At 33.1% G+C, this 10,802-nt stretch overlaps 2 protein-coding genes across 3 annotated transcripts in view; one reads left to right on the top strand and one right to left on the bottom strand.

Moving 5' to 3' along the window:
* Positions 1-10,802, bottom strand: part of LOC106873157 (Na(+)/H(+) exchanger beta) — a 288,856-nt gene that overhangs the window by 52,229 nt on the left and 225,825 nt on the right. The window lies entirely within an intron of this gene.
* Positions 1,023-10,802, top strand: part of LOC106878267 (integrin beta-PS) — an 87,423-nt gene continuing 77,643 nt past the window's right edge. The window contains exon 1 of one of the 2 annotated variants that reach the window (XM_052968318.1): positions 1,023-1,330. In XM_052968318.1, the coding sequence (XP_052824278.1) occupies positions 1,329-1,330 (2 nt within the window). In that variant the 5' untranslated portion in view covers positions 1,023-1,328. Of the gene's footprint in view, positions 1,331-4,107; positions 4,291-10,802 lie in introns of those variants that run through there. The other variant, XM_052968326.1, reaches the window with a different exon arrangement.

The raw sequence follows: 10,802 nt of genomic DNA, 5'->3' as shown, positions 1-10,802 counted from the left end.
TACAGCTATGTATATGCATATATATATATATATATAAATATACTTTATTGAAAAGCAGCAGAAATATCACAAAAACTTGATGTAGGCCTCCGTGTTGAGTGTGAGTCCGTGGCGGAAGATGACTGGAGAATTGGTGTTTAAATGTAAACACACCAACACCGGTTGGGGACAAACACAGACACAAAGACGCACACACTGGGCTTCTTTCAGTTTTTGTCAACCAAATCCACCAAACCCACATAAGTGGATTTGGTAGACGGAAACTAAATGAAACCTTGTGTGTGTGTGTGTGTGTGTGTGTGTCTGTGTGTCTGTGTGTGTGTGCATGCGTGTGCGTGTGTTTGTGCGTCTGTATGTCTGTGTGTATGCGTTCGTGTGTGTGTGCGCGCGCGCGTGTGTGTATGTAAATATATATGTGTATGTATATATGACTAGTTTCTGCATATGTACCGTCTTTCACATTCACTTACCAGGCTTCTGTCGTCCTCAGTGCTATAGTAGAATACGTGTCCAAGGTATGGTACGGTGAGGCTGAACCCGAAACCATATGCATGTGTGTGTGTGTGTGTGTTTGTGTGTTTGTGTGTGTGTGTGTGTGTGTGTGTCTGTGTCTGTGTGTGTCTGTGTTTGTGTGTGATGTGTGTGTGTAGAAAGCTAAAGGATGATGTACTGAATGCCGTACTCAAAATTTTTCATTGTTATTATGTGAGTATATGTATGCATGTATGTAAGTCTTTATGATGCATGTATGTATATAAAATACACGTGTATGTGTATGTGTGTGTGTGCGCGTGTGTGTGCGTGTGTGTGTGTGCGTGTGTGTGTGTGTCCATTAAGGAGAAAATAGTAATAATTGACCCGCGTGTAAATAACAGTTATACGTTTGTTTGCAGTAATCGTTGGCTTTATCTCATTCGATATAGCCATCTCGCTTTCTCCCCCTTTTTCTTTCCCTTGCTGTGTTATAGAAAATATATATATATATGTTTGTACGTATACGTCACTCACAGCTCACGGACACATAGATGTTCTTCTAACATATAAGTCAACACCCCTGCCTCCTTGCCATCACATCCGGTACGTCAGCCGCATCGCCATATTAAGTGTTCTGCTTAGACTAGACGCCGTAATTCTCTCCAATATCAACCTTATTAAATAGACGGCTGCTGTGATTTGACATGAACGAATTTCTCTAACAAAAATTCAACATATTTTTTTAAAAGAAAAAAAAAATACTCAGCCCGCATATATGTTTATTTGAAATATATACACAAAATATTTATGTATATATAAATATATAAATACACGTATGATCGTAGAGTTGTCTCATGTAAGTATTTTAATACAAATTTCTATTCTTAAGAACTGTTTCTATCCATTCTTTACTGTATATGTTTTAGATTCTTAAATTCTGAATTTCAGTTATAGTATGTTGTGTTAGTTATCTGTGTTGCTTATAATATCTTTATAAAGTATCGATAATTAACTGTCCCAGCGCTACTGGTGACAATTCTTCCCCCCTCCCCCACCTCTCTGTAATCTCTGTCCCTCTCTCTCTCTCTCCATCACTCTTCACACTCAATTCCCAGCATCTGCATCACTCTTCAAAGTTATACAACTTTTGTCTTTGCCAACTTCTTCGCTTTCGATTGCTTTATTTGTGTGTGATTTCTTCTTCGTTATTAGAGTTTTTTTATGCGTGGTGTGTGTTTTTTACCAGCAAAGTCCGTATCGACAAATTATTTTCCTTTTTTCGTTCCTTGAAGCATTTGATTTAAGATGCTGCTGAAATTTTAGTGAAGCTAATACTAATAGATTTATAATCCGTTAATTGTTCGTATTGTTGTCGACGAAATTCCACTGAAATTCTAGAAAAGCTACATTTTTTAAAAAAGAATTCTGGTGATAGATTCATAACCCTCATCCTTATAGTTTCGTATAGGCGTCTGAGAAATTCCACTAAATTATTTTGTTTAAAAATGTTACCGAAGTACAAACAACTTCTTGTTGCTACTTTCTTCAAGACCTTGACATCATCACTTTGCAACTCAACTATTCTTGAAATACATAATAACGGCAATTTATGGAATCTAAACATAATTGGACCCTTCCTGTTTTACCAAAGTCGTTTCCTCTGTTACATTTACTTTCAATTACTTTTTCAGAATGATTTCTTATTTAGAAGTATATTGTGACTGATTCGTTATTTCAGGAAGGAAACATAAGAATGATTATTATATACTCAATATCTGCATCATACTTCAAAGTTATACAACTTCTGTCCTTCACAACTTTGGATTGCTGTATTTGTGTGTGCTGTATTCTTAATGTTCATGTTTGTATATGTATCTATTCATTCTCTTCTCAAATATCAGCAAATTTTCTCCCTCCTCTGCATTTCCTAAGAGATGATTGCCAAATCATTAAAATCTTGTATCCCACCCGACTTTGAATGTGTCATCACATTAAAATTTAACTTCGATTCGATTGTACCCTGCTTAATCAAATTTGGTATTTTAAGAATATGTAATAAACAATTATATTTTCATTCACTGCATTAATAAATTCCTTACTACTGCTTCTCACGTTTTCTTTACTGATAGAGATATTATCGGAAACAAAGCCTTCTGAGAACTAAAAGTACATTTATAGTAGTTTAGAGGATACCTGTTTTTATTATTCAATTCAATACAGGAGCAGGATTGATGATTCTTTTAGTCTTGGTTAAAATACAAATTCCAAATTTTTTTTTACGATCTAAACTAGCATTCTGGTAATCGTAAACTTGTGTGTTGAAAGGGCAAAAATCCCATTTGTTGATATTGTTAGCTCAGTATTTTAACAAATGCTCTTGTCAACTTCAATATATCTTAGGACAGTTGTTGAGTATCTCAGATTTACTGTCCAATGTAAGAGGCTAATCGATGATTCACTTCAGTATTTACAGATTTTTCATCTTATATATATCTAAACCATATCCTTTATTGCTACTACTACTACTAATAATAATAATCAAGCACTTAGCATTAGATATGAATTTGAAGTTCAGTTCTTCATAGAAAGATATGAAAGAACATTTCTCTTCTGCTGTACATGTCAAAGACCATTTCTATTCTACTGTACATGTCTACTCTCCACTGTGATACTTTTCAGTTACAAAACTACATTTATATTTGAAGTACTTAGAAAACAAACTTCAAGCATGTTTACAGTTATTTTTAACTCAATTTTTTTTCAGATTTTTCATATGATGAAGGTCATATCCTTCTTTAATATCAATTATCCCAACTTCACATATCAAGCTCTTGTGATAGATAAACATGAAGTTCGGTGCCTCTTCATGTGAATATGAATTAATTATTTTCTATAGTATTAGTCAAATATATAATCAAGCCTTTTGTGTTCTAAGTACTTTGGAAAGAAATTTCCATAACAATAATCCCAACCTCACAAATGAAGCACTTAACAGATATTAACTTGATGCTCAGTGCTTCTTCATGTGAAGATGAGTAGAATCAGTTTTCTTATACAATTTCGGTCAAGTAAATTTTGAAACCACTTTTATATTTTATATACTTAGGAAAGAAACGCCCTTCCATAGCTTTATTTTTTTGTTTATTCCCTCTCTCATAGAAATCCTGTTATTTAGCATTAGATAACATTTATATTTACCATGTCCCGTTTCCTTTTTAATTTCCTCAAAACACTCAAGAATACTTTGTATAAAATGTTAATAGGATGTGTTACAAAATTTAGTTTACTGTTCATAAACTGTATAACTGTCACTGCAACATATACTTAATTTGTTTTTAGATTACTATACCTGATAATTACCTTCAGTTGTAATCATTGTTCTTTTGCAGCAATGTGATTATGTATGTAAGAGTCTTCATACAGACTACAAACCTAGGTAATTCAGTAAACATACCATGAGAGTAAACATTGAATTAGTGGAAATATATAGTGTATTATTCATAATCATAAGATGTAGGATTGAACAGAAGTGGGCAGATTTATTATTTTGCACTTACCTCTACTGCAGTAGATAAGTACAGCACACAAGCAATTTCTAGGAGTGTTTCCTCATAATCATTTCTTTGGGGCATTGCACTAAGACTACTTACTGATCACACAATTCCATACTAAGATCACCTAGATAGTAGGTGTGTTGAGAAATGTATTGTAATTATTAACACCTTCCTTTTAACTTGATACAAAGAAAAGTGTACATGGACAGTTAAATAAGCACCATTATAAAACCGGCATCCTTTTTATCCACTTTATAAGAAGGTAAGACATACTTATACATGTATTTAAACTTTGAAACAAATACAAACCAAATATTGAAGAGCATCTAATCCATTCTTCTGCTATTTCCACTCATTTATTGATTTGTTACAATGTCATAAGACTGCAAATTTATGACAGGGTGTAGAGTCAGTTGACTCACCCCACTCTATACATTATTGCTACTTATGTTATTGACCCTGAAGAGATGAAGGCTAAAGTAATTCTCAATAATATTTGAATTCAGTGTTTATAGTCTGATATCACGTTTCCATTTATTTATTAAGAACTTAAGTTAATAATTTTGGGGTTTGGAATTTTCAAATTATATTTCATAGCATCTGATCTTTGACAAAATTTGAAATTCCTGTATATTCTAGTAATTCTAAATCTCTCTCTCTCTCTCTCTCACACACACACACACTCACTCACTCAGAAAATAGAAGACAAAACTAGTTTGTTAGAATTGACTGACATTTGCCTAATTTTGAATAACACTAGTGAGTGGTTAATGTTATGTTTAATTTCTTTATTCTGATTAGCTAACTGTGATGTCTTTGGAATAAATATATCCTTTCAAACTTATGACATTTGCAACTTTTATGCAAGTGTGACAATATAATTTCAATAAATTACAAGCTCATGTTTTTATTCAGTGTTCTGTATAGTCTAAATTTTCCGTTGTGTATTATGAATAATTCATGCTCGCCCACAAGTGTTATCTGTGATTTATTTTAAAATATTTTGGAATTTAAAAAAAGTGAGGAGTTAAATTATGCTAATTTTAAAGTCTTCATAGAAAATAAATAACAATATATAAGTTCAGGGAATATTGATGCTTAAATTCATTGTAGAACTGTTTCTAACTTAGATGAATGTTAATTTCAGTTCTCGTTTATAGAAGTTTTGTATTAAATAATTTTTCATTAAGTGTTTTGTTACTAAATCCTAAAGAAAGCTGTTTTGTTAATAATGTCCAGAATATGAAGTGAATGGAAGAAAGTAAAGAATTTGTTGCCTTTTATTATGGTAAAGTAATTTTTTACCTCTGTTTGAAAGAATGACTGTAATGCAGTTGTTGAATATGTGTTGCTGTTTAGCAGCAAAACTTGAGCAATGGAAGTAGAGGTTACAAAACAAATGGAGTGGAAGGAGCTGAGTATTATCTAATGCAAGGGTTTTCAAACTGTGGTCCGCGGACCACAGGGGGTCCGCAAGGACAAGACAGGGGGGTCCGTGGACAGCAAATACTTTTTATAGACAATTTGATTTTATATATGTTTTTTAATCGAAATTTTTTAATTGACAGTAAACCTATTTTGTTAAATGCTGTTAAATAAATAAATATAAAAATATGTTATTTTAAGCAAATATTTATGTATAAATTTCATAAGCATTTATAAGGGAGTCCCTAAGGTAAAGCCTGAAATATAAAGGGGTCCGCAAGTCAAAAAGTTTGAAAACCCCTGATCTAATGGATATTCAATGTGAAAATGATATCCAGCTTGTTCCATTAGGGTGGGGGAGTACTGTAATATACAGAATGACAGGTCAGAGAATAATTGAATGGGATTAATTAGAGTGAACTTGGAAATTGATGCCATTATCGATGAGTTGATTTATAACAGAGCATCTTGGAATTGTGCATTTATATAGAACTGTCTAACTATGATGACAATATATGAAAACATAACAGAAATTATAGTTTCAGCCATGTCTGGTCATGAAGAAATATTACAATACTTGGAAACAGGTGAAAGTTGGCAGTAGGAAGGGCATCTCCCTGTAAAAAAAAAAGTCTGTCTCAAAAACGTTTCATCCAACTCATGCAAACATGATAAAGTGGACGTTAAAACAATGATGATGATAACTGACTTGTAAGTTGCATATTTGCTTAGTGTTCTACAATTAATCCTCTTAAAAATGATCAGACTATGGTATTGTTCTCTTTAAGTTTTTATGTCTCTATGTTAAACTACTGGTTGATAAAAGCATTCCATTAACTCTCTAATTTAAATGAAATTGTTGTAGCATAGAATCATACCTTTACAGGATATCTCTCAAATGTTACAACTTGTAGTAAATTGCCTTTTGAAAGAAATGGATATAACAATTGAAAATAGACAATTACATTTATTAGAATGATTTTAGTTATACAAGCCAAGTACTAAATTATTGCATTAGTGAACTGGTAAAATATGTCACAAGCTTTTTTGTTGGTATTTTTTTGTCTTTATGTGGCTACTTCATGGAAACAATAAATTCAACTGTTGTAATCCTGATAGAAATAAATTGAACATACCTTGAAACAAAATAGCCTTTTCACTTGGCTTAGGCACAGAAGTTTCAAAAATAAAATAGTGTTAATGGAGAGTTAACAAATTTGAACGCTACTGATTTTTCATCATCATCATCGTTTAACGTCTGCTTTCCATGCTAGCATGGGTTGGACGATTTCACTGAGGACTGGCAAGCCATAAGGCTGAACCAGGCTCCAATCTGATTTGGCAGAATTTCTACAGCTGGATGCCCTTCCTAACGCCAACCACTCTGAGAGTGTAGATGGCCAGTCAGGCGGTACTGGCAACAGCCACGCTCAAAAAGGTGTTTTTTACGTGCCACCTGCACAGGAGCCAGTCCAGCGGCACTGGCAACGACCTTGCTTGAATAATTTTCTAACATGCCACCAGCACAAGTGCGAGACGGCAACGCTGGTAACTTTAAAAAAGATATGCATAATTTCTAAAAAAAAGTTCCCCAAGCTTTGGCTCTTTTTTAATCCTTTTGGCACCAACACTTCTGAGACTACCTCTGGTTCTAAATATAATACAAAGCTCACATTAAAGTGTTCATGTCAACATCCTTCCATCATAAGTTATATAAAAAAATTTTGTTAATTATATTTTATATTTAATAATGAAAAAGGTTATTTTATCAAATCTCTTCAAACTTTTAATTTCAAATTAATTGAAACGCACAAATAGTGTATTTTATTAGAAATTTGGTTACAGAAGAGTTAAATGAAACTAGCACATTAGGCAAGCTTTCTAACAAGTTTATGGACAATGGTTAAAGATATTTTTTTCAAAAATGTTTTCTCTGATTTAAGAGATTTTAAAATTAGTATAAATATTTCTCTCATGATCAAAATTCCTTTTGTTATAAAATTGACAAGAAATGCAAAGTTACGACATTAAAATCTTTTCTCGGGTTATTAATGTATGATTCAAAGCAGCACTAGGAATCCAGACCAAATTCTAGATTTAGAAGACCTTTCTGTTGCACAGCAGTACCACCCTCTAATTCAGGGGTTTTCAAACTTTTTGACCATAAAAAGTATTTGCTGTCTGCAGACCACAGTTTGAAAACCCCTGCTCTAATTCATGATTTATTCTGAACAATGTAAAACCCCACACTTTGAGGGGAAATTTGAAATTTACTTGTTCTTTTAGTAACAGTACATGTAAAAAAATTACAGTTTAACTCTAAAGAAAAGTAGTTGAATCATCATCATCATCGTTTAATGTCTAATATCTGCTTTTTGTGCTGGCATGGGTTGGACAGTTTGATAGGAACTGGCCAGTAGAAGATACTTGCCCAAAGTAGTAGAAGATACTTGCCCAATAGTAGAAGATACTTGCCCAAAGTGCCACACAGTACTGAACCATGTGGTTGGGAAGCAAGCTTCTTACCTCACAGTCACACCTGTACCTATAGAACTGGTATTTAAAAAAAAAGTAGAGAAATGCTTTTTGACATACTCTTTCCTTGCAAATCATTTTGTTTTTTACTTTTAGTGTTAATAATAATAATAATAATGATAATGATGATGGTTGCTCCCATCAGTTTTAACATATGAGTGTTTGAAGGAGTGGATTTAAAGAAACAAAACAAAAAAGCAAGGAAAAGAGAAAACAACTTTTGAAGCTGCATTTATTTGCAATAGATGTGTGAATGTAATTCGAGTCCAAGTATGGATTTTGCTATGAAGTCACAATGCTTTTGATTTTACTTGGGATTGGACAAGTGTGTCTGCTGATTGCAGGATAAAATTTTTTTATTGTTCTGTTTCTTCAACTCCTATTGTTTTGATGTATCATAACACACTTTATGCCATGCAGATTGATCTGGGCAATGACCTTCCTAAGATGTCAAGTTAAGCCATAGTGATTTTTGTGATTGCTTCACCTTATCCTTATACCTAAGGATAAGTCTTCCTTTACCGCAAGTATCCCTCCACTTCTTTTGAAACATGGTCATCTTTCATTCAAACAACATGTCCCACCCATCTGCACTCAGCAGCATGCTTTGAAAACTGGAGATATCACATTTTTCTAAGATTTTGACATTTGATATCTTATCTTGCCATTTTATGTTGCAGATATTGCACAGGTTTCAAGTTTCTTTATATGTCTATTGTAGGGAGTCCATGTTTCTGTTCCATACAAAAGTATGCTCAATGATAATAATAACAATCTTTTCTACTATTGGCACAAGGACTGAAATTTTGGGGGAAGGGGCTAGTTGAATACACCGACCCTAGTGCTTGACTGATACTTATTTTATCAAATAATAATGATGATATATATATCCTTTGTTTAAATGTACTTCAGTAAGTTTTCTTTTTTCTTTTCTTTTTTTTTTTTGTTGCATGAGTATTTCCAACCAAAATTTTTAACCTAGTTTTTATTTTTTTTCTTCAAATGAAGTTTGTTTATTTTTTAAAATATCCAAACATTTAAATTTCAAATACATCTCATTTTTATTTTAATTATTTTAATGATATTTAAGGTAGTGAATTGGTAGAACCATTAGTAAATTGGACAAAATGCTTAGCAGCTGTGTTTCTTCTAGTTCTTTACTTGCTGGGTTTAAATTCCACCAAAATTATCTTTACCTTTCATCCTTTCAGGGTTAATGAAATAAGTACCAGTTGAACACTGGGGTCAGTGTAATTGACTTATTTACCTCCTTTCTTAAAATTGCTGGCCATGTGCCAAAATTTGAAACAATTTTAATGATATTTAAGGGCAATGGTTTGGTAGACACATTTTGTGTCAGACAAATGCCTTGTTTTATTTGTTTAGGTACTTCATGTTTAAGTTGAAATCCTACCACAGTCAACTTTGCTTTTCATCTTTCTGGGATTGATGAAATAAAGTATCAGTTAAGTATGGGGTCAATATAATCAACTATTCCCTCATGCTCTCAAAACATTTCTAGTCTTGTGCTTGTGTAAGAAATTATTTTAACCCTTTTATTACCAAATTTCTACCTTGTTTCAATTTTCAAAATAATAAAAAAATTTATAAAATAACCATCACAGTCTTCTCTCTTGCACACATTTAATACCTCTTACACACAGTTTTTCTCTTACATCATTTACTCTCTGCCATGTATGCACACTGACATTACCCATCCAGTGGAGCATGCTAGCTTCATTTCTTTTAAGCCTTCACAAGTCCTCTGTAGACAAAGCCCATGTTTCACTGCTATATAACATAGCCGTACATACACAGACATTATACAATCTGCCTTTCACTCTGAGAGAGAGGCTCTTAGTTATCAAGGACCTGACTCATCCCTCAAATCTAGGGGTTGATTTCTCCTTCTGGACAAATATTTGGACCATTACTGCCAGTGACAAATGTGGCTAATAAGGACAATCCTCACATAGAATACAGAATTACATTGGCCACATGTGAATGTCAGAGTTGGTCATGGTTGCTGCTATTTGGCCTTCCATTGTCATTGTCTTTCCCTCTCTTTTTTCTTTCTTTTTCAAACGATATTACATTATTGTTTACGTTCTGTTGGTAGTCTGGACAGTTGGTTACAGTCATCTCAAAAGCCGGTGGGGCTGAAGCTGATCTGCTTCAGAGTTGACTTTAGCTTATCTTTGTGTTGTTGAAGTGGGGCTCTTCTATGTCTTTCCCCAGTTGCCAGTTGAAGAAGATTTGATGAGGAATCTGTTCATCATTCATCCTGATGACCTTGCCATTTCATATATATATATATATATATATATATATATATATATACACACACACACATACACACCTCACTTTATGAGGACCTGTTTTATGAGACCCTGAGTTTACAAGGTTTTACAAGTTCTATTTCCTGTTTACAAGTTTTTGCTTAACGAGCATTCTCTGGGAACAAATTAACTTGTATATCTAGGCATTACTGCATATATATATATATATATGCATATATACATACATGCATGTACATACATATATATGTATATATATATATATGCATATATGGGTACAGGACGCCACAGAATGTAAACAACATGAAATACAAAGACAAACTTGGGTATGCAAACAACGAGAGAAACAAATGGAAAACAAGACAAGTAACATAAAGAACGACCCTTCATTAGTATAAATGCTCGAAATGAGGAATAGATGGACAGCCGACAGTTGATGAAGAGTCGTTCTTTATGTTGCTTGTCTTGTTTTCCATTTGTTTCTCTTGTTGTTTGTCTTTGTATTTCATGTTGTTTT

This window comes from Octopus bimaculoides, chromosome 1, assembly GCF_001194135.2.
Source record: "Octopus bimaculoides isolate UCB-OBI-ISO-001 chromosome 1, ASM119413v2, whole genome shotgun sequence".
Taxonomy (NCBI): Eukaryota; Metazoa; Mollusca; class Cephalopoda; order Octopoda; family Octopodidae; genus Octopus; species Octopus bimaculoides.
Note: the sequence above shows the minus strand (reverse complement) of the source record. Positions and strands in the feature narration are given on the sequence as shown.